The sequence below is a fragment of the Trifolium pratense genome, linkage group LG1, assembly GCF_020283565.1.
Source record: "Trifolium pratense cultivar HEN17-A07 linkage group LG1, ARS_RC_1.1, whole genome shotgun sequence".
NCBI lineage: Eukaryota > Viridiplantae > Streptophyta > Magnoliopsida > Fabales > Fabaceae > Trifolium > Trifolium pratense.
Genome location: NC_060059.1, coordinates 21694052 through 21715557, shown reverse-complemented (window position 1 = coordinate 21715557; position 21506 = coordinate 21694052). Strand labels below are relative to the sequence as shown.

The window sequence follows — 21506 nt, the reverse complement described above, 5'->3', positions numbered from 1 at the left end:
GTTCGGGAGTCGGTTATGCGAAGGGAAGGTATTAGCACCCCTCGCATCCGTTGTACTCAACGGGAACCTTCTCTTTAGATCTAGGATTAAAATTAGTTCTCGCGCTTGTGTAATGATGCTTTATTATTTGTGCTATACTATTTAAACAAAGAAAAGACATTAAAAGACACTAAAGACTCTTAACATTTTTTTTGACACGAAAAAGGGGTTTTTATTAATGTGCTTGACGAGATACACCATCCCGCTCCTACGTATTCCCAGCTGCAATGGGAAATTCAAAGCTACACGCAGTTCTCGGGTAGAAAATAAGTGTTTGTTGGTTGATTTTAATTCACAAAAGGACTCTTTTACACAAACACTTTCTCTTTTTAAACATATAATATACTCTTAACTACACAAAATACTTTTTTAAATACATGGGACTCTTTTTTAAACACATGGAAAAAACCTCTTAAACACATAAGACTCCTTAAAACATTTCTTAAACACATGAAACACTCTAATACATTTTTTAAACACATAAGACTCAGTTAAACATTTTTCACAAAAAAGACTCAGTTTAATGCGTTGCGTTCATTTTATAGTTTTTATTACTTTTTGAAAAGAAATAATTAAAAGAATGCCGGTTATCCACATTTCGAGGTAATCACCAAGAATACGAATAACCAGAGAACCGGAGAGCCACATGACAAACCGATCCTTTTTTTCATTCTATTTTTTTATTAAAAAAAAGACAACAATCATATTTCACACAAATAACTTAACAAAAGAGATAAACTATTCTAACATATTTCATACAAATAACTTAACAAAAAAAGGATAAACTATTCTAGCATACTAAACCCTAAAAAAAACAATCTAACATATTTCCACCTTTTTACACAAAAAGAAATAAAAATACGAAAAATAAAACACTAAAAAAGGATTAAAAAAACACATTTTTAGGTCAGGGGGTGTAAATAGCAGATCTGGGCTGCACAGGGGGTGTGCAATAGCAGAAAAATAGGTTCTGGGCTTAAGGCCCAACGCCCAACCAGCAGATCAACCAAAAAAAACAAAAAAAAGCGAAATAGGAAAAACAAATAAAAAACAACAGGGGGGGGGTCGAACCCGTCCCCTCTCTTTCCATGGGCGCCCGCTCCAGCCAACTGGGCTGTGGGAACTGTTGTGATTAAAGCCTCACTAAATAATACTTAAACTAACTTAAAACAGGTTTTTTTTTTAAAACAAAAAACTGCTATAAATAGCAAACAGAGACAGAAAACATTATTTTTCCTCAGTTTTTCTTTTCTTCTTCAACCCTTCCCTAGCTCTGCTAGGGTTTCGTCCCAGCCCATTGCCGGCGCGGCGGCCGTCGGGCCAGACGGCGGCGCCGCCGTGCCGGAACCCAAAACCACCTCAAAAATAAAAAACTCTTAAACTAAACCCCCCCTTATTCTACCCCTAGAACACGAATATAAACATGAAAAGTTCAGAAACCTCACCCACAAGTAGATCGGAGAAGGCAGTTTCCGAAGTCTTTCTCCTTCTTCTTCTTTCTGTTCCTGCGTTCTTGTTTTCGTCTAGTCTTGATGATTTGAAAAAAAAAAAAAAGGTTGGTGGTGGAAGAGGAAGTGCAACGCTGATGTTGCTGTGTTGCTATTTTCTTTTCTTTTTTTTTTCTCTCTATTTGTGTTGTTTTCTTTTGGTTTTGCAGGTTTGAGGATGTGATTTCAGGTTTCAACGTGGTTTGACCCGTAAGCCTATGGCACTCATCAAGAAGCTCCGCAAGGCAGTGAGTTTTCTATTTACTTGCGTATCTATTCTGTTAATTTGTTAATTCATGTAGGATATTTAGAAGGAAGAGTAATGTTTGAAGTGTGGTTGATTCACAGTGATCAAAGCTTTGTTATAAATGTTTTTTAGTCTGTTGTTGCCTTTACAACTTCTTGGTGCTGTGATGATTAAGTGAAATAATCTCGTTAATCTGATTTAATATGAGGATAATTTTCATATCCATTCATTACTTTCTGAGCACCCTTTTTCTTCCCTAAATCATTTTTTTAATTAATTGTTGATAATTAAATATTTTAAACTTGAGGGTGAACACTAGAACTTAACAGATATTTGATCATAAATATCTCATTAAACTTATGCATTCTTTCACTGGTATTAAATTAAACTTGTTTGCAAGGCAATGTTCTGTTTCATTTTAATCACATTCTATATATTGTCACAGAAACGTGAGGCACCAGCTGGTGAGAAGCCGGAACCTGTGAGGACTCACCTCCGTAACATGATCATCGTGCCTGAGATGATTGGTAGCATCATTGGTGTCTACAACGGAAAGACCTTCAATCAGGTTGAAATTAAGCCTGAAATGATTGGTCACTATTTGGCTGAATTCTCAATCTCTTACAAGCCTGTTAAGCATGGTAGACCTGGTATTGGTGCTACTCACTCCTCAAGGTTTATTCCTCTCAAGTGAAGATCATCATCAGAGCCCCTCGATGGAAAGCTAGTTCGTCCAATTGATTATGTTTATGGGTTTATGGGCTATAATATACCAGTTCGGTACGTATTCTACGAATCCTAGTGTTTTTGGACCGAAACTTACGAAACAACGCGTATTCGAAATGTGAGTTATGAAACGACAATATTTCTTTGTTTTTGCCGAATTCGAAAAGGTGTTCTTTGCTTAAAACACAACTTCGGTACTTATGAAACAAAACATAGCGTGTTCGGAAGCTAGAATACAAAAAATATGGAGTTTCGTATTGTAGGAACCAAACTAAATTAGTATAAAAAAATTAGGGGCATTTTGGTATTTTGGGGGGTTTAAGAGCAACTAGTCGGCCTAAAAAGCCAATTTTATGAGATGGGTTGTGGAGGTATGACAGTCTATTGGGCCGTAAGTCCAAACCCAGTCACCCAACTGGCGCTAATGGTATAAACACGAAGCCGTCAGAGTGAAATGGAGAGAAACCCTAGCAGCGATACCCATCCCATCCGTGAGAAGTGAACCCTAGCAAGGAAGAAGATCCAAGCCAGTGTTATCGCAATCATGGTGAAAACCCTATCTCTTCTCTATTCTTCTTCTCTACTTTTTATGAATTTGTATTGTTTAATGGTTAATTTGTTTGATTTTTCAGGCCGATGTTGAACCTGAGGTAGCAGCACAAGGAGTGCCAAAGAAGCGTACATTCAAGAAGTTCAGTTTCCGTGGAGTTGATCTCGATTCTCTCTTGGATATGAAGACTGATGAACTCGTCAAGCTTTTCTCTGCTCGTGCCCGCAGAAGGTATTGTACTCAATCTTATTTTATTTCTGTTTGTTTTTTCGTTGTGTTTTGATTCGAATTGTTATGGAGGAAGATGGTGCTGTGATGATTAGTTGAAATAATCTCGTTAATCTGATTTATTATGAGGATAATTTTCATATCCATTCTTATTTTCTGAGCACCATTCTTCATAACATGTTTTAGGTTACTTTGCAGATCAAAATATTGATAATTTTAGGTTGCTTGGTTTTAGGTTTTTTATTTTTTTTATCTCTGGAATCAATTGACAAATTGGCATTAGATCTATTTATATTTATATTTGAATAAATCTGAATAAAATGAACATGAAGATTTGTTTTGTTATGTATTTTGTTTTGCTACTATTATATTAAGGGCATCATTTGAAATTAGTACTCAATGTTCATTGTGTTATGGGCATCATTTTCACATTTACATCTAACAATCTCTTTATTTCAGGTTTCAACGTGGTTTGACCCGTAAGCCTATGGCACTCATCAAGAAGCTCCGCAAGGCAGTGAGTTTTCTATTTACTTGCGTATCTATTCTGTTAATTTGTTAATTCATGTAGGATATTTAGAAGGAAGAGTAATGTTTGAAGTGTGGTTGATTCACAGTGATCAAAGCTTTGTTATAAATGTTTTTTAGTCTGTTGTTGCCTTTACAACTTCTTGGTGCTGTGATGATTAAGTGAAATAATCTCGTTAATCTGATTTAATATGAGGATAATTTTCATATCCATTCATTACTTTCTGAGCACCCTTTTTCTTCCTCTAAATCATTTTTTTAATTAATTGTTGATAATTAAATATTTTAAACTTGAGGGTGAACACTAGAACTTAACAGATATTTGATCATAAATATCTCATTAAACTTATGCATTCTTTCATTGGTATTAAATTAAACTTGTTTGCAAGGCAATGTTCTGTTTCATTTTAATCACATTCTATATATTGTCACAGAAACGTGAGGCACCAGCTGGTGAGAAGCCGGAACCTGTGAGGACTCACCTCCGTAACATGATCATCGTGCCTGAGATGATTGGTAGCATCATTGGTGTCTACAACGGAAAGACCTTCAATCAGGTTGAAATTAAGCCTGAAATGATTGGTCACTATTTGGCTGAATTCTCAATCTCTTACAAGCCTGTTAAGCATGGTAGACCTGGTATTGGTGCTACTCACTCCTCAAGGTTTATTCCTCTCAAGTGAAGATCATCATCAGAGCCCCTCGATGGAAAGCTAGTTCGTCCAATTGATTATGTTTATGGGTTTATGGGCTATAATATACCAGTTCGGTACGTATTCTACGAATCCTAGTGTTTTTGGACCGAAACTTACGAAACAACGCGTATTCGAAATGTGAGTTATGAAACGACAATATTTCTTTGTTTTTGCCGAATTCGAAAAGGTGTTCTTTGCTTAAAACACAACTTTGGTACTTATGAAACAAAACATAGCGTGTTCGGAAGCTAGAATACAAAAAATATGGAGTTTCGTATTGTAGGAACCAAACTAAATTAGTATAAAAAAATTAGGGGCATTTTGGTATTTTGGGGGGTTTAAGAGCAACTAGTCGGCCTAAAAAGCCAATTTTATGAGATGGGTTGTGGAGGTATGACAGTCTATTGGGCCGTAAGTCCAAACCCAATCACCCAACTGGCGCTAATGGTATAAACACGAAGCCGTCAGAGTGAAATGGAGAGAAACCCTAGCAGCGATACCCATCCCATCCGTGAGAAGTGAACCCTAGCAAGGAAGAAGATCCAAGCCAGTGTTATCGCAATCATGGTGAAAACCCTATCTCTTCTCTATTCTTCTTCTCTACTTTTTATGAATTTGTATTGTTTAATGGTTAATTTGTTTGATTTTTCAGGCCGATGTTGAACCTGAGGTAGCAGCACAAGGAGTGCCAAAGAAGCGTACATTCAAGAAGTTCAGTTTCCGTGGAGTTGATCTCGATTCTCTCTTGGATATGAAGACTGATGAACTCGTCAAGCTTTTCTCTTCTCGTGCCCGCAGAAGGTATTGTACTCAATCTTATTTTATTTCTGTTTGTTTTTTCGTTGTGTTTTGATTCGAATCGTTATGGAGGAAGATGGTGCTGTGATGATTAGTTGAAATAATCTCGTTAATCTGATTTATTATGAGGATAATTTTCATATCCATTCTTATTTTCTGAGCACCATTCTTCATAACATGTTTTAGGTTACTTTGCAGATCAAAATATTGATAATTTTAGGTTGCTTGGTTTTAGGTTTTTTATTTTTTTTATCTCTGGAATCAATTGACAAATTGGCATTAGATCTATTTATATTTATATTTGAATAAATCTGAATAAAATGAACATGAAGATTTGTTTTGTTATGTATTTTGTTTTGCTACTATTATATTAAGGGCATCATTTGAAATTAGTACTCAATGTTCATTGTGTTATGGGCATCATTTTCACATTTACATCTAACAATCTCTTTATTTCAGGTTTCAACGTGGTTTGACCCGTAAGCCTATGGCACTCATCAAGAAGCTCCGCAAGGCAGTGAGTTTTCTATTTACTTGCGTATCTATTCTGTTAATTTGTTAATTCATGTAGGATATTTAGAAGGAAGAGTAATGTTTGAAGTGTGGTTGATTCACAGTGATCAAAGCTTTGTTATAAATGTTTTTTAGTCTGTTGTTGCCTTTACAACTTCTTGGTGCTGTGATGATTAAGTGAAATAATCTCGTTAATCTGATTTAATATGAGGATAATTTTCATATCCATTCATTACTTTCTGAGCACCCTTTTTCTTCCTCTAAATCATTTTTTTAATTAATTGTTGATAATTAAATATTTTAAACTTGAGGGTGAACACTAGAACTTAACAGATATTTGATCATAAATATCTCATTAAACTTATGCATTCTTTCACTGGTATTAAATTAAACTTGTTTGCAAGGCAATGTTCTGTTTCATTTTAATCACATTCTATATATTGTCACAGAAACGTGAGGCACCAGCTGGTGAGAAGCCGGAACCTGTGAGGACTCACCTCCGTAACATGATCATCGTGCCTGAGATGATTGGTAGCATCATTGGTGTCTACAACGGAAAGACCTTCAATCAGGTTGAAATTAAGCCTGAAATGATTGGTCACTATTTGGCTGAATTCTCAATCTCTTACAAGCCTGTTAAGCATGGTAGACCTGGTATTGGTGCTACTCACTCCTCAAGGTTTATTCCTCTCAAGTGAAGATCATCATCAGAGCCCCTCGATGGAAAGCTAGTTCGTCCAATTGATTATGTTTATGGGTTTATGGGCTATAATATACCAGTTCGGTACGTATTCTACGAATCCTAGTGTTTTTGGACCGAAACTTACGAAACAACGCGTATTCGAAATGTGAGTTATGAAACGACAATATTTCTTTGTTTTTGCCGAATTCGAAAAGGTGTTCTTTGCTTAAAACACAACTTTGGTACTTATGAAACAAAACATAGCGTGTTCGGAAGCTAGAATACAAAAAATATGGAGTTTCGTATTGTAGGAACCAAACTAAATTAGTATAAAAAAATTAGGGGCATTTTGGTATTTTGGGGGGTTTAAGAGCAACTAGTCGGCCTAAAAAGCCAATTTTATGAGATGGGTTGTGGAGGTATGACAGTCTATTGGGCCGTAAGTCCAAACCCAATCACCCAACTGGCGCTAATGGTATAAACACGAAGCCGTCAGAGTGAAATGGAGAGAAACCCTAGCAGCGATACCCATCCCATCCGTGAGAAGTGAACCCTAGCAAGGAAGAAGATCCAAGCCAGTGTTATCGCAATCATGGTGAAAACCCTATCTCTTCTCTATTCTTCTTCTCTACTTTTTATGAATTTGTATTGTTTAATGGTTAATTTGTTTGATTTTTCAGGCCGATGTTGAACCTGAGGTAGCAGCACAAGGAGTGCCAAAGAAGCGTACATTCAAGAAGTTCAGTTTCCGTGGAGTTGATCTCGATTCTCTCTTGGATATGAAGACTGATGAACTCGTCAAGCTTTTCTCTGCTCGTGCCCGCAGAAGGTATTGTACTCAATCTTATTTTATTTCTGTTTGTTTTTTCGTTGTGTTTTGATTCGAATCGTTATGGAGGAAGATGGTGCTGTGATGATTAGTTGAAATAATCTCGTTAATCTGATTTATTATGAGGATAATTTTCATATCCATTCTTATTTTCTGAGCACCATTCTTCATAACATGTTTTAGGTTACTTTGCAGATCAAAATATTGATAATTTTAGGTTGCTTGGTTTTAGGTTTTTTATTTTTTTTATCTCTGGAATCAATTGACAAATTGGCATTAGATCTATTTATATTTATATTTGAATAAATCTGAATAAAATGAACATGAAGATTTGTTTTGTTATGTATTTTGTTTTGCTACTATTATATTAAGGGCATCATTTGAAATTAGTACTCAATGTTCATTGTGTTATGGGCATCATTTTCACATTTACATCTAACAATCTCTTTATTTCAGGTTTCAACGTGGTTTGACCCGTAAGCCTATGGCACTCATCAAGAAGCTCCGCAAGGCAGTGAGTTTTCTATTTACTTGCGTATCTATTCTGTTAATTTGTTAATTCATGTAGGATATTTAGAAGGAAGAGTAATGTTTGAAGTGTGGTTGATTCACAGTGATCAAAGCTTTGTTATAAATGTTTTTTAGTCTGTTGTTGCCTTTACAACTTCTTGGTGCTGTGATGATTAAGTGAAATAATCTCGTTAATCTGATTTAATATGAGGATAATTTTCATATCCATTCATTACTTTCTGAGCACCCTTTTTCTTCCTCTAAATCATTTTTTTAATTAATTGTTGATAATTAAATATTTTAAACTTGAGGGTGAACACTAGAACTTAACAGATATTTGATCATAAATATCTCATTAAACTTATGCATTCTTTCACTGGTATTAAATTAAACTTGTTTGCAAGGCAATGTTCTGTTTCATTTTAATCACATTCTATATATTGTCACAGAAACGTGAGGCACCAGCTGGTGAGAAGCCGGAACCTGTGAGGACTCACCTCCGTAACATGATCATCGTGCCTGAGATGATTGGTAGCATCATTGGTGTCTACAACGGAAAGACCTTCAATCAGGTTGAAATTAAGCCTGAAATGATTGGTCACTATTTGGCTGAATTCTCAATCTCTTACAAGCCTGTTAAGCATGGTAGACCTGGTATTGGTGCTACTCACTCCTCAAGGTTTATTCCTCTCAAGTGAAGATCATCATCAGAGCCCCTCGATGGAAAGCTAGTTCGTCCAATTGATTATGTTTATGGGTTTATGGGCTATAATATACCAGTTCGGTACGTATTCTACGAATCCTAGTGTTTTTGGACCGAAACTTACGAAACAACGCGTATTCGAAATGTGAGTTATGAAACGACAATATTTCTTTGTTTTTGCCGAATTCGAAAAGGTGTTCTTTGCTTAAAACACAACTTTGGTACTTATGAAACAAAACATAGCGTGTTCGGAAGCTAGAATACAAAAAATATGGAGTTTCGTATTGTAGGAACCAAACTAAATTAGTATAAAAAAATTAGGGGCATTTTGGTATTTTGGGGGGTTTAAGAGCAACTAGTCGGCCTAAAAAGCCAATTTTATGAGATGGGTTGTGGAGGTATGACAGTCTATTGGGCCGTAAGTCCAAACCCAATCACCCAACTGGCGCTAATGGTATAAACACGAAGCCGTCAGAGTGAAATGGAGAGAAACCCTAGCAGCGATACCCATCCCATCCGTGAGAAGTGAACCCTAGCAAGGAAGAAGATCCAAGCCAGTGTTATCGCAATCATGGTGAAAACCCTATCTCTTCTCTATTCTTCTTCTCTACTTTTTATGAATTTGTATTGTTTAATGGTTAATTTGTTTGATTTTCAGGCCGATGTTGAACCTGAGGTAGCAGCACAAGGAGTGCCAAAGAAGCGTACATTCAAGAAGTTCAGTTTCCGTGGAGTTGATCTCGATTCTCTCTTGGATATGAAGACTGATGAACTCGTCAAGCTTTTCTCTGCTCGTGCCCGCAGAAGGTATTGTACTCAATCTTATTTTATTTCTGTTTGTTTTTTCGTTGTGTTTTGATTCGAATCGTTATGGAGGAAGATGGTGCTGTGATGATTAGTTGAAATAATCTCGTTAATCTGATTTATTATGAGGATAATTTTCATATCCATTCTTATTTTCTGAGCACCATTCTTCATAACATGTTTTAGGTTACTTTGCAGATCAAAATATTGATAATTTTAGGTTGCTTGGTTTTAGGTTTTTTATTTTTTTTATCTCTGGAATCAATTGACAAATTGGCATTAGATCTATTTATATTTATATTTGAATAAATCTGAATAAAATGAACATGAAGATTTGTTTTGTTATGTATTTTGTTTTGCTACTATTATATTAAGGGCATCATTTGAAATTAGTACTCAATGTTCATTGTGTTATGGGCATCATTTTCACATTTACATCTAACAATCTCTTTATTTCAGGTTTCAACGTGGTTTGACCCGTAAGCCTATGGCACTCGTCAAGAAGCTCCGCAAGGCAGTGAGTTTTCTATTTACTTGCGTATCTATTCTGTTAATTTGTTAATTCATGTAGGATATTTAGAAGGAAGAGTAATGTTTGAAGTGTGGTTGATTCACAGTGATCAAAGCTTTGTTATAAATGTTTTTTAGTCTGTTGTTGCCTTTACAACTTCTTGGTGCTGTGATGATTAAGTGAAATAATCTCGTTAATCTGATTTAATATGAGGATAATTTTCATATCCATTCATTACTTTCTGAGCACCCTTTTTCTTCCTCTAAATCATTTTTTTAATTAATTGTTGATAATTAAATATTTTAAACTTGAGGGTGAACACTAGAACTTAACAGATATTTGATCATAAATATCTCATTAAACTTATGCATTCTTTCACTGGTATTAAATTAAACTTGTTTGCAAGGCAATGTTCTGTTTCATTTTAATCACATTCTATATATTGTCACAGAAACGTGAGGCACCAGCTGGTGAGAAGCCGGAACCTGTGAGGACTCACCTCCGTAACATGATCATCGTGCCTGAGATGATTGGTAGCATCATTGGTGTCTACAACGGAAAGACCTTCAATCAGGTTGAAATTAAGCCTGAAATGATTGGTCACTATTTGGCTGAATTCTCAATCTCTTACAAGCCTGTTAAGCATGGTAGACCTGGTATTGGTGCTACTCACTCCTCAAGGTTTATTCCTCTCAAGTGAAGATCATCATCAGAGCCCCTCGATGGAAAGCTAGTTCGTCCAATTGATTATGTTTATGGGTTTATGGGCTATAATATACCAGTTCGGTACGTATTCTACGAATCCTAGTGTTTTTGGACCGAAACTTACGAAACAACGCGTATTCGAAATGTGAGTTATGAAACGACAATATTTCTTTGTTTTTGCCGAATTCGAAAAGGTGTTCTTTGCTTAAAACACAACTTTGGTACTTATGAAACAAAACATAGCGTGTTCGGAAGCTAGAATACAAAAAATATGGAGTTTCGTATTGTAGGAACCAAACTAAATTAGTATAAAAAAATTAGGGGCATTTTGGTATTTTGGGGGGTTTAAGAGCAACTAGTCGGCCTAAAAAGCCAATTTTATGAGATGGGTTGTGGAGGTATGACAGTCTATTGGGCCGTAAGTCCAAACCCAATCACCCAACTGGCGCTAATGGTATAAACACGAAGCCGTCAGAGTGAAATGGAGAGAAACCCTAGCAGCGATACCCATCCCATCCGTGAGAAGTGAACCCTAGCAAGGAAGAAGATCCAAGCCAGTGTTATCGCAATCATGGTGAAAACCCTATCTCTTCTCTATTCTTCTTCTCTACTTTTTATGAATTTGTATTGTTTAATGGTTAATTTGTTTGATTTTTCAGGCCGATGTTGAACCTGAGGTAGCAGCACAAGGAGTGCCAAAGAAGCGTACATTCAAGAAGTTCAGTTTCCGTGGAGTTGATCTCGATTCTCTCTTGGATATGAAGACTGATGAACTCGTCAAGCTTTTCTCTGCTCGTGCCCGCAGAAGGTATTGTACTCAATCTTATTTTATTTCTGTTTGTTTTTTCGTTGTGTTTTGATTCGAATCGTTATGGAGGAAGATGGTGCTGTGATGATTAGTTGAAATAATCTCGTTAATCTGATTTATTATGAGGATAATTTTCATATCCATTCTTATTTTCTGAGCACCATTCTTCATAACATGTTTTAGGTTACTTTGCAGATCAAAATATTGATAATTTTAGGTTGCTTGGTTTTAGGTTTTTTATTTTTTTTATCTCTGGAATCAATTGACAAATTGGCATTAGATCTATTTATATTTATATTTGAATAAATCTGAATAAAATGAACATGAAGATTTGTTTTGTTATGTATTTTGTTTTGCTACTATTATATTAAGGGCATCATTTGAAATTAGTACTCAATGTTCATTGTGTTATGGGCATCATTTTCACATTTACATCTAACAATCTCTTTATTTCAGGTTTCAACGTGGTTTGACCCGTAAGCCTATGGCACTCGTCAAGAAGCTCCGCAAGGCAGTGAGTTTTCTATTTACTTGCGTATCTATTCTGTTAATTTGTTAATTCATGTAGGATATTTAGAAGGAAGAGTAATGTTTGAAGTGTGGTTGATTCACAGTGATCAAAGCTTTGTTATAAATGTTTTTTAGTCTGTTGTTGCCTTTACAACTTCTTGGTGCTGTGATGATTAAGTGAAATAATCTCGTTAATCTGATTTAATATGAGGATAATTTTCATATCCATTCATTACTTTCTGAGCACCCTTTTTCTTCCTCTAAATCATTTTTTTAATTAATTGTTGATAATTAAATATTTTAAACTTGAGGGTGAACACTAGAACTTAACAGATATTTGATCATAAATATCTCATTAAACTTATGCATTCTTTCACTGGTATTAAATTAAACTTGTTTGCAAGGCAATGTTCTGTTTCATTTTAATCACATTCTATATATTGTCACAGAAACGTGAGGCACCAGCTGGTGAGAAGCCGGAACCTGTGAGGACTCACCTCCGTAACATGATCATCGTGCCTGAGATGATTGGTAGCATCATTGGTGTCTACAACGGAAAGACCTTCAATCAGGTTGAAATTAAGCCTGAAATGATTGGTCACTATTTGGCTGAATTCTCAATCTCTTACAAGCCTGTTAAGCATGGTAGACCTGGTATTGGTGCTACTCACTCCTCAAGGTTTATTCCTCTCAAGTGAAGATCATCATCAGAGCCCCTCGATGGAAAGCTAGTTCGTCCAATTGATTATGTTTATGGGTTTATGGGCTATAATATACCAGTTCGGTACGTATTCTACGAATCCTAGTGTTTTTGGACCGAAACTTACGAAACAACGCGTATTCGAAATGTGAGTTATGAAACGACAATATTTCTTTGTTTTTGCCGAATTCGAAAAGGTGTTCTTTGCTTAAAACACAACTTTGGTACTTATGAAACAAAACATAGCGTGTTCGGAAGCTAGAATACAAAAAATATGGAGTTTCGTATTGTAGGAACCAAACTAAATTAGTATAAAAAAATTAGGGGCATTTTGGTATTTTGGGGGGTTTAAGAGCAACTAGTCGGCCTAAAAAGCCAATTTTATGAGATGGGTTGTGGAGGTATGACAGTCTATTGGGCCGTAAGTCCAAACCCAATCACCCAACTGGCGCTAATGGTATAAACACGAAGCCGTCAGAGTGAAATGGAGAGAAACCCTAGCAGCGATACCCATCCCATCCGTGAGAAGTGAACCCTAGCAAGGAAGAAGATCCAAGCCAGTGTTATCGCAATCATGGTGAAAACCCTATCTCTTCTCTATTCTTCTTCTCTACTTTTTATGAATTTGTATTGTTTAATGGTTAATTTGTTTGATTTTTCAGGCCGATGTTGAACCTGAGGTAGCAGCACAAGGAGTGCCAAAGAAGCGTACATTCAAGAAGTTCAGTTTCCGTGGAGTTGATCTCGATTCTCTCTTGGATATGAAGACTGATGAACTCGTCAAGCTTTTCTCTGCTCGTGCCCGCAGAAGGTATTGTACTCAATCTTATTTTATTTCTGTTTGTTTTTTCGTTGTGTTTTGATTCGAATCGTTATGGAGGAAGATGGTGCTGTGATGATTAGTTGAAATAATCTCGTTAATCTGATTTATTATGAGGATAATTTTCATATCCATTCTTATTTTCTGAGCACCATTCTTCATAACATGTTTTAGGTTACTTTGCAGATCAAAATATTGATAATTTTAGGTTGCTTGGTTTTAGGTTTTTTATTTTTTTTATCTCTGGAATCAATTGACAAATTGGCATTAGATCTATTTATATTTATATTTGAATAAATCTGAATAAAATGAACATGAAGATTTGTTTTGTTATGTATTTTGTTTTGCTACTATTATATTAAGGGCATCATTTGAAATTAGTACTCAATGTTCATTGTGTTATGGGCATCATTTTCACATTTACATCTAACAATCTCTTTATTTCAGGTTTCAACGTGGTTTGACCCGTAAGCCTATGGCACTCGTCAAGAAGCTCCGCAAGGCAGTGAGTTTTCTATTTACTTGCGTATCTATTCTGTTAATTTGTTAATTCATGTAGGATATTTAGAAGGAAGAGTAATGTTTGAAGTGTGGTTGATTCACAGTGATCAAAGCTTTGTTATAAATGTTTTTTAGTCTGTTGTTGCCTTTACAACTTCTTGGTGCTGTGATGATTAAGTGAAATAATCTCGTTAATCTGATTTAATATGAGGATAATTTTCATATCCATTCATTACTTTCTGAGCACCCTTTTTCTTCCTCTAAATCATTTTTTTAATTAATTGTTGATAATTAAATATTTTAAACTTGAGGGTGAACACTAGAACTTAACAGATATTTGATCATAAATATCTCATTAAACTTATGCATTCTTTCACTGGTATTAAATTAAACTTGTTTGCAAGGCAATGTTCTGTTTCATTTTAATCACATTCTATATATTGTCACAGAAACGTGAGGCACCAGCTGGTGAGAAGCCGGAACCTGTGAGGACTCACCTCCGTAACATGATCATCGTGCCTGAGATGATTGGTAGCATCATTGGTGTCTACAACGGAAAGACCTTCAATCAGGTTGAAATTAAGCCTGAAATGATTGGTCACTATTTGGCTGAATTCTCAATCTCTTACAAGCCTGTTAAGCATGGTAGACCTGGTATTGGTGCTACTCACTCCTCAAGGTTTATTCCTCTCAAGTGAAGATCATCATCAGAGCCCCTCGATGGAAAGCTAGTTCGTCCAATTGATTATGTTTATGGGTTTATGGGCTATAATATACCAGTTCGGTACGTATTCTACGAATCCTAGTGTTTTTGGACCGAAACTTACGAAACAACGCGTATTCGAAATGTGAGTTATGAAACGACAATATTTCTTTGTTTTTGCCGAATTCGAAAAGGTGTTCTTTGCTTAAAACACAACTTTGGTACTTATGAAACAAAACATAGCGTGTTCGGAAGCTAGAATACAAAAAATATGGAGTTTCGTATTGTAGGAACCAAACTAAATTAGTATAAAAAAATTAGGGGCATTTTGGTATTTTGGGGGGTTTAAGAGCAACTAGTCGGCCTAAAAAGCCAATTTTATGAGATGGGTTGTGGAGGTATGACAGTCTATTGGGCCGTAAGTCCAAACCCAATCACCCAACTGGCGCTAATGGTATAAACACGAAGCCGTCAGAGTGAAATGGAGAGAAACCCTAGCAGCGATACCCATCCCATCCGTGAGAAGTGAACCCTAGCAAGGAAGAAGATCCAAGCCAGTGTTATCGCAATCATGGTGAAAACCCTATCTCTTCTCTATTCTTCTTCTCTACTTTTTATGAATTTGTATTGTTTAATGGTTAATTTGTTTGATTTTTCAGGCCGATGTTGAACCTGAGGTAGCAGCACAAGGAGTGCCAAAGAAGCGTACATTCAAGAAGTTCAGTTTCCGTGGAGTTGATCTCGATTCTCTCTTGGATATGAAGACTGATGAACTCGTCAAGCTTTTCTCTGCTCGTGCCCGCAGAAGGTATTGTACTCAATCTTATTTTATTTCTGTTTGTTTTTTCGTTGTGTTTTGATTCGAATCGTTATGGAGGAAGATGGTGCTGTGATGATTAGTTGAAATAATCTCGTTAATCTGATTTATTATGAGGATAATTTTCATATCCATTCTTATTTTCTGAGCACCATTCTTCATAACATGTTTTAGGTTACTTTGCAGATCAAAATATTGATAATTTTAGGTTGCTTGGTTTTAGGTTTTTTATTTTTTTTATCTCTGGAATCAATTGACAAATTGGCATTAGATCTATTTATATTTATATTTGAATAAATCTGAATAAAATGAACATGAAGATTTGTTTTGTTATGTATTTTGTTTTGCTACTATTATATTAAGGGCATCATTTGAAATTAGTACTCAATGTTCATTGTGTTATGGGCATCATTTTCACATTTACATCTAACAATCTCTTTATTTCAGGTTTCAACGTGGTTTGACCCGTAAGCCTATGGCACTCGTCAAGAAGCTCCGCAAGGCAGTGAGTTTTCTATTTACTTGCGTATCTATTCTGTTAATTTGTTAATTCATGTAGGATATTTAGAAGGAAGAGTAATGTTTGAAGTGTGGTTGATTCACAGTGATCAAAGCTTTGTTATAAATGTTTTTTAGTCTGTTGTTGCCTTTACAACTTCTTGGTGCTGTGATGATTAAGTGAAATAATCTCGTTAATCTGATTTAATATGAGGATAATTTTCATATCCATTCATTACTTTCTGAGCACCCTTTTTCTTCCTCTAAATCATTTTTTTAATTAATTGTTGATAATTAAATATTTTAAACTTGAGGGTGAACACTAGAACTTAACAGATATTTGATCATAAATATCTCATTAAACTTATGCATTCTTTCACTGGTATTAAATTAAACTTGTTTGCAAGGCAATGTTCTGTTTCATTTTAATCACATTCTATATATTGTCACAGAAACGTGAGGCACCAGCTGGTGAGAAGCCGGAACCTGTGAGGACTCACCTCCGTAACATGATCATCGTGCCTGAGATGATTGGTAGCATCATTGGTGTCTACAACGGAAAGACCTTCAATCAGGTTGAAATTAAGCCTGAAATGATTGGTCACTATTTGGCTGAATTCTCAATCTCTTACAAGCCTGTTAAGCATGGTAGACCTGGTATTGGTGCTACTCACTCCTCAAGGTTTATTCCTCTCAAGTGAAGATCATCATCAGAGCCCCTCGATGGAAAGCTAGTTCGTCCAATTGATTATGTTTATGGGTTTATGGGCTATAATATACCAGTTCGGTACGTATTCTACGAATCCTAGTGTTTTTGGACCGAAACTTACGAAACAACGCGTATTCGAAATGTGAGTTATGAAACGACAATATTTCTTTGTTTTTGCCGAATTCGAAAAGGTGTTCTTTGCTTAAAACACAACTTTGGTACTTATGAAACAAAACATAGCGTGTTCGGAAGCTAGAATACAAAAAATATGGAGTTTCGTATTGTAGGAACCAAACTAAATTAGTATAAAAAAATTAGGGGCATTTTGGTATTTTGGGGGGTTTAAGAGCAACTAGTCGGCCTAAAAAGCCAATTTTATGAGATGGGTTGTGGAGGTATGACAGTCTATTGGGCCGTAAGTCCAAACCCAATCACCCAACTGGCGCTAATGGTATAAACACGAAGCCGTCAGAGTGAAATGGAGAGAAACCCTAGCAGCGATACCCATCCCATCCGTGAGAAGTGAACCCTAGCAAGGAAGAAGATCCAAGCCAGTGTTATCGCAATCATGGTGAAAACCCTATCTCTTCTCTATTCTTCTTCTCTACTTTTTATGAATTTGTATTGTTTAATGGTTAATTTGTTTGATTTTTCAGGCCGATGTTGAACCTGAGGTAGCAGCACAAGGAGTGCCAAAGAAGCGTACATTCAAGAAGTTCAGTTTCCGTGGAGTTGATCTCGATTCTCTCTTGGATATGAAGACTGATGAACTCGTCAAGCTTTTCTCTGCTCGTGCCCGCAGAAGGTATTGTACTCAATCTTATTTTATTTCTGTTTGTTTTTTCGTTGTGTTTTGATTCGAATCGTTATGGAGGAAGATGGTGCTGTGATGATTAGTTGAAATAATCTCGTTAATCTGATTTATTATGAGGATAATTTTCATATCCATTCTTATTTTCTGAGCACCATTCTTCATAACATGTTTTAGGTTACTTTGCAGATCAAAATATTGATAATTTTAGGTTGCTTGGTTTTAGGTTTTTTATTTTTTTTATCTCTGGAATCAATTGACAAATTGGCATTAGATCTATTTATATTTATATTTGAATAAATCTGAATAAAATGAACATGAAGATTTGTTTTGTTATGTATTTTGTTTTGCTACTATTATATTAAGGGCATCATTTGAAATTAGTACTCAATGTTCATTGTGTTATGGGCATCATTTTCACATTTACATCTAACAATCTCTTTATTTCAGGTTTCAACGTGGTTTGACCCGTAAGCCTATGGCACTCATCAAGAAGCTCCGCAAGGCAGTGAGTTTTCTATTTACTTGCGTATCTATTCTGTTAATTTGTTAATTCATGTAGGATATTTAGAAGGAAGAGTAATGTTTGAAGTGTGGTTGATTCACAGTGATCAAAGCTTTGTTATAAATGTTTTTTAGTCTGTTGTTGCCTTTACAACTTCTTGGTGCTGTGATGATTAAGTGAAATAATCTCGTTAATCTGATTTAATATGAGGATAATTTTCATATCCATTCATTACTTTCTGAGCACCCTTTTTCTTCCTCTAAATCATTTTTTTAATTAATTGTTGATAATTAAATATTTTAAACTTGAGGGTGAACACTAGAACTTAACAGATATTTGATCATAAATATCTCATTAAACTTATGCATTCTTTCACTGGTATTAAATTAAACTTGTTTGCAAGGCAATGTTCTGTTTCATTTTAATCACATTCTATATATTGTCACAGAAACGTGAGGCACCAGCTGGTGAGAAGCCGGAACCTGTGAGGACTCACCTCCGTAACATGATCATCGTGCCTAAGATGATTGGTAGCATCATTGGTGTCTACAACGGAAAGACCTTCAATCAGGTTGAAATTAAGCCTGAAATGATTGGTCACTATTTGGCTGAATTCTCAATCTCTTACAAGCCTGTTAAGCATGGTAGACCTGGTATTGGTGCTACTCACTCCTCAAGGTTTATTCCTCTCAAGTGAAGATCATCATCAGAGCCCCTCGATGGAAAGCTAGTTCGTCCAATTGATTATGTTTATGGGTTTATGGGCTATAATATACCAGTTCGGTACGTATTCTACGAATCCTAGTGTTTTTGGACCGAAACTTACGAAACAACGCGTATTCGAAATGTGAGTTATGAAACGACAATATTTCTTTGTTTTTGCCGAATTCGAAAAGGTGTTCTTTGCTTAAAACACAACTTCGGTACTTATGAAACAAAACATAGCGTGTTCGGAAGCTAGAATACAAAAAATATGGAGTTTCGTATTGTAGGAACCAAACTAAATTAGTATAAAAAAATTAGGGGCATTTTGGTATTTTGGGGGGTTTAAGAGCAACTAGTCGGCCTAAAAAGCCAATTTTATGAGATGGGTTGTGGAGGTATGACAGTCTATTGGGCCGTAAGTCCAAACCCAATCACCCAACTGGCGCTAATGGTATAAACACGAAGCCGTCAGAGTGAAATGGAGAGAAACCCTAGCAGCGATACCCATCCCATCCGTGAGAAGTGAACCCTAGCAAGGAAGAAGATCCAAGCCAGTGTTATCGCAATCATGGTGAAAACCCTATCTCTTCTCTATTCTTCTTCTCTACTTTTTATGAATTTGTATTGTTTAATGGTTAATTTGTTTGATTTTTCAGGCCGATGTTGAACCTGAGGTAGCAGCACAAGGAGTGCCAAAGAAGCGTACATTCAAGAAGTTCAGTTTCCGTGGAGTTGATCTCGATTCTCTCTTGGATATGAAGACTGATGAACTCGTCAAGCTTTTCTCTGCTCGTGCCCGCAGAAGGTATTGTACTCAATCTTATTTTATTTCTGTTTGTTTTTTCGTTGTGTTTTGATTCGAATTGTTATGGAGGAAGATGGTGCTGTGATGATTAGTTGAAATAATCTCGTTAATCTGATTTATTATGAGGATAATTTTCATATCCATTCTTATTTTCTGAGCACCATTCTTCATAACATGTTTTAGGTTACTTTGCAGATCAAAATATTGATAATTTTAGGTTGCTTGGTTTTAGGTTTTTTATTTTTTTTATCTCTGGAATCAATTGACAAATTGGCATTAGATCTATTTATATTTATATTTGAATAAATCTGAATAAAATGAACATGAAGATTTGTTTTGTTATGTATTTTGTTTTGCTACTATTATATTAAGGGCATCATTTGAAATTAGTACTCAATGTTCATTGTGTTATGGGCATCATTTTCACATTTACATCTAACAATCTCTTTATTTCAGGTTTCAACGTGGTTTGACCCGTAAGCCTATGGCACTCATCAAGAAGCTCCGCAAGGCAGTGAGTTTTCTATTTACTTGCGTATCTATTCTGTTAATTTGTTAATTCATGTAGGATATTTAGAAGGAAGAGTAATGTTTGAAGTGTGGTTGATTCACAGTGATCAAAGCTTTGTTATAAATGTTTTTTAGTCTGTTGTTGCCTTTACAACTTCTTGGTGCTGTGATGATTAAGTGAAATAATCTCGTTAATCTGATTTAATATGAGGATAATTTTCATATCCATTCATTACTTTCTGAGCACCCTTTTTCTTCCTCTAAATCATTTTTTTAATTAATTGTTGATAATTAAATATTTTAAACTTGAGGGTGAACACTAGAACTTAACAGATATTTGATCATAAATATCTCATTAAACTTATGCATTCTTTCACTGGTATTAAATTAAACTTGTTTGCAAGGCAATGTTCTGTTTCATTTTAATCACATTCTATATATTGTCACAGAAACGTGAGGCACCAGCTGGTGAGAAGCCGGAACCTGTGAGGACTCACCTCCGTAACATGATCATCGTGCCTAAGATGATTGGTAGCATCATTGGTGTCTACAACGGAAAGACCTTCAATCAGGTTGAAATTAAGCCTGAAATGATTGGTCACTATTTGGCTGAATTCTCAATCTCTTACAAGCCTGTTAAGCATGGTAGACCTGGTATTGGTGCTACTCACTCCTCAAGGTTTATTCCTCTCAAGTGAAGATCATCATCAGAGCCCCTCGATGGAAACTTTTCCATGTTTTACTGCAACTATTTAAATATTTGATTTCTGCATGATATTGTTTTGACATTTAGGATATCAGTGAACTGAAGTTTTGGATTTATATTATGTCTAAATGAGCTTTTTGAAGTTTTTTCATATGGATTATATATGGCTTAAAGATTGTGGGATATTAACTAAAAAAGCATGGAAAAATTATAAAGGACCAGGTAACTTTTTTAATACACTATGGGCGAGTTCAGTAGACCCGTTGGATACTGATACTGAATGGTAGTTGATTCTCATACTTGTGCCTATAGTCACAACCAACTGCTTGCTTTTTGAACAACTGTTTTACAATAATGGGCATGAGAAGCAGCTAAGCTGTCTAAAAGAATGTTATATTTTCTTATGCTTTTATCAACTGTACTATTTTCTGGAGACTTTCTCCATTTAAAGGTAACCTCATCACATAAAATCTCATTAATATAGTGCCCTTGTACTATTAAGGTTAGATATATCTTTTGCCGCTGTTATATTTATCATTAACCACTCTAGTAGTAGTAAGTAGCCATCCTTGCCTCCATGCTATATTAATTTCAGCTCCTAGTGGCCAATCCTAATTTCCTGTTCCACCACAACATTGAAAACCTACCTCGTTGTTTTCATCCTTTCAACTGTATTGCCAATCCTAATTTCCTATTGCACCACAACATTGAAAACCTACCTCATTGTTTTCATCCTTTCAACTGTATTCTTGATCATATAACACATACATTTTGAGTCTCTGAGCATATCTCACATACCTTTGAGTATGGTTGGTTGTGATTTTAGCAACATATGTGTTTAAA

The 21506-nt window shown here is 35.6% G+C and overlaps 6 protein-coding genes and 19 non-coding genes across 33 annotated transcripts; all 25 read left to right on the top strand.

Annotated features, from left to right (window-relative positions):
* Positions 1–1454: 1454 nt before the first annotated feature.
* Positions 1455–10719, top strand: LOC123918140 (40S ribosomal protein S15-4-like). Of its 6 annotated transcripts, XM_045970113.1 has the most exons (11): positions 1455–1594; positions 1697–1774; positions 3132–3280; positions 3737–3794; positions 5153–5301; positions 5758–5815; positions 7174–7322; positions 7779–7836; positions 9194–9342; positions 9799–9856; positions 10302–10719. In XM_045970113.1, exons 2-11 carry the CDS (start codon positions 1745–1747, stop codon positions 10548–10550), a joined length of 1107 nt encoding a protein of 368 aa, XP_045826069.1. In that variant the 5' UTR covers positions 1455–1594; positions 1697–1744; the 3' UTR covers positions 10551–10719. The 6 variants fall into 6 exon arrangements, with proteins under 6 accessions (XP_045826069.1, XP_045826078.1, XP_045826093.1 ...); XM_045970122.1 differs by lacking the exons at positions 1455–1594; positions 1697–1774 and adding an exon at positions 2778–3046; XM_045970127.1 differs by lacking the exons at positions 1455–1594; positions 1697–1774; positions 3132–3280; positions 3737–3794 and adding an exon at positions 4485–5067.
* Positions 1594–2636, top strand: LOC123918232 (40S ribosomal protein S15-4). The gene is made up of 2 exons (XM_045970233.1): positions 1594–1774; positions 2219–2636. The coding sequence occupies exons 1-2, from the start codon at positions 1745–1747 to the stop codon at positions 2465–2467; spliced, it is 279 nt and encodes a 92-aa protein (XP_045826189.1). The 5' UTR covers positions 1594–1744; the 3' UTR covers positions 2468–2636.
* LOC123903439 lies at positions 1933–2015 on the top strand. Its single transcript, XR_006808012.1, has one exon. It is a non-coding gene; the product is annotated as a small nucleolar RNA U30 (small nucleolar RNA).
* LOC123903450 lies at positions 3358–3439 on the top strand. The gene has a single exon (XR_006808023.1). It is a non-coding gene; the product is annotated as a small nucleolar RNA U30 (small nucleolar RNA).
* On the top strand, positions 3953–4035 carry LOC123903438. The gene has a single exon (XR_006808011.1). It is a non-coding gene; the product is annotated as a small nucleolar RNA U30 (small nucleolar RNA).
* LOC123903449 lies at positions 5379–5460 on the top strand. The gene has a single exon (XR_006808022.1). It is a non-coding gene; the product is annotated as a small nucleolar RNA U30 (small nucleolar RNA).
* Positions 5974–6056, top strand: LOC123903437. Its single transcript, XR_006808010.1, has one exon. It is a non-coding gene; the product is annotated as a small nucleolar RNA U30 (small nucleolar RNA).
* LOC123903448 lies at positions 7400–7481 on the top strand. The gene has a single exon (XR_006808021.1). It is a non-coding gene; the product is annotated as a small nucleolar RNA U30 (small nucleolar RNA).
* On the top strand, positions 7995–8077 carry LOC123903436. Its single transcript, XR_006808009.1, has one exon. It is a non-coding gene; the product is annotated as a small nucleolar RNA U30 (small nucleolar RNA).
* On the top strand, positions 9420–9501 carry LOC123903447. The gene has a single exon (XR_006808020.1). It is a non-coding gene; the product is annotated as a small nucleolar RNA U30 (small nucleolar RNA).
* LOC123903434 lies at positions 10015–10097 on the top strand. The gene has a single exon (XR_006808008.1). It is a non-coding gene; the product is annotated as a small nucleolar RNA U30 (small nucleolar RNA).
* Positions 10720–10863: 144 nt separating the features above from the next.
* On the top strand, positions 10864–12740 carry LOC123918214 (40S ribosomal protein S15-4-like). The gene is made up of 4 exons (XM_045970210.1): positions 10864–11129; positions 11215–11363; positions 11820–11877; positions 12323–12740. The coding sequence occupies exons 1-4, from the start codon at positions 11127–11129 to the stop codon at positions 12569–12571; spliced, it is 459 nt and encodes a 152-aa protein (XP_045826166.1). The 5' UTR covers positions 10864–11126; the 3' UTR covers positions 12572–12740.
* On the top strand, positions 11441–11522 carry LOC123903446. The gene has a single exon (XR_006808019.1). It is a non-coding gene; the product is annotated as a small nucleolar RNA U30 (small nucleolar RNA).
* On the top strand, positions 12036–12118 carry LOC123903433. Its single transcript, XR_006808007.1, has one exon. It is a non-coding gene; the product is annotated as a small nucleolar RNA U30 (small nucleolar RNA).
* Positions 12741–12799: 59 nt separating the features above from the next.
* On the top strand, positions 12800–14761 carry LOC123918202 (40S ribosomal protein S15-4-like). Its single transcript, XM_045970185.1, has 4 exons — positions 12800–13150; positions 13236–13384; positions 13841–13898; positions 14344–14761. Exons 1-4 carry the CDS (start codon positions 13148–13150, stop codon positions 14590–14592), a joined length of 459 nt encoding a protein of 152 aa, XP_045826141.1. The 5' UTR covers positions 12800–13147; the 3' UTR covers positions 14593–14761.
* On the top strand, positions 13462–13543 carry LOC123903445. Its single transcript, XR_006808018.1, has one exon. It is a non-coding gene; the product is annotated as a small nucleolar RNA U30 (small nucleolar RNA).
* Positions 14057–14139, top strand: LOC123903432. The gene has a single exon (XR_006808006.1). It is a non-coding gene; the product is annotated as a small nucleolar RNA U30 (small nucleolar RNA).
* A 144-nt stretch (positions 14762–14905) lies between the features above and the next one.
* LOC123918208 (40S ribosomal protein S15-4-like) lies at positions 14906–16782 on the top strand. The gene is made up of 4 exons (XM_045970197.1): positions 14906–15171; positions 15257–15405; positions 15862–15919; positions 16365–16782. The coding sequence occupies exons 1-4, from the start codon at positions 15169–15171 to the stop codon at positions 16611–16613; spliced, it is 459 nt and encodes a 152-aa protein (XP_045826153.1). The 5' UTR covers positions 14906–15168; the 3' UTR covers positions 16614–16782.
* LOC123903444 lies at positions 15483–15564 on the top strand. Its single transcript, XR_006808017.1, has one exon. It is a non-coding gene; the product is annotated as a small nucleolar RNA U30 (small nucleolar RNA).
* LOC123903431 lies at positions 16078–16160 on the top strand. The gene has a single exon (XR_006808005.1). It is a non-coding gene; the product is annotated as a small nucleolar RNA U30 (small nucleolar RNA).
* Positions 16783–16845: 63 nt separating the features above from the next.
* LOC123918176 (40S ribosomal protein S15-4-like) lies at positions 16846–20805 on the top strand. Of its 4 annotated transcripts, none has more exons than XM_045970161.1 (6): positions 16846–17192; positions 17278–17426; positions 17883–17926; positions 19303–19447; positions 19904–19961; positions 20407–20805. In XM_045970161.1, exons 1-6 carry the CDS (start codon positions 17190–17192, stop codon positions 20653–20655), a joined length of 648 nt encoding a protein of 215 aa, XP_045826117.1. In that variant the 5' UTR covers positions 16846–17189; the 3' UTR covers positions 20656–20805. The 4 variants fall into 4 exon arrangements, with proteins under 4 accessions (XP_045826117.1, XP_045826110.1, XP_045826123.1 ...); XM_045970154.1 differs by having other exon boundaries at positions 17883–17940; positions 19299–19447; XM_045970167.1 differs by lacking the exons at positions 19303–19447; positions 19904–19961; positions 20407–20805 and adding an exon at positions 18386–18803 and having other exon boundaries at positions 16927–17192; positions 17883–17940.
* On the top strand, positions 17504–17585 carry LOC123903443. Its single transcript, XR_006808016.1, has one exon. It is a non-coding gene; the product is annotated as a small nucleolar RNA U30 (small nucleolar RNA).
* LOC123903430 lies at positions 18099–18181 on the top strand. Its single transcript, XR_006808004.1, has one exon. It is a non-coding gene; the product is annotated as a small nucleolar RNA U30 (small nucleolar RNA).
* Positions 19525–19606, top strand: LOC123903442. Its single transcript, XR_006808015.1, has one exon. It is a non-coding gene; the product is annotated as a small nucleolar RNA U30 (small nucleolar RNA).
* LOC123903428 lies at positions 20120–20202 on the top strand. The gene has a single exon (XR_006808002.1). It is a non-coding gene; the product is annotated as a small nucleolar RNA U30 (small nucleolar RNA).
* Positions 20806–21506: the final 701 nt, after the last annotated feature.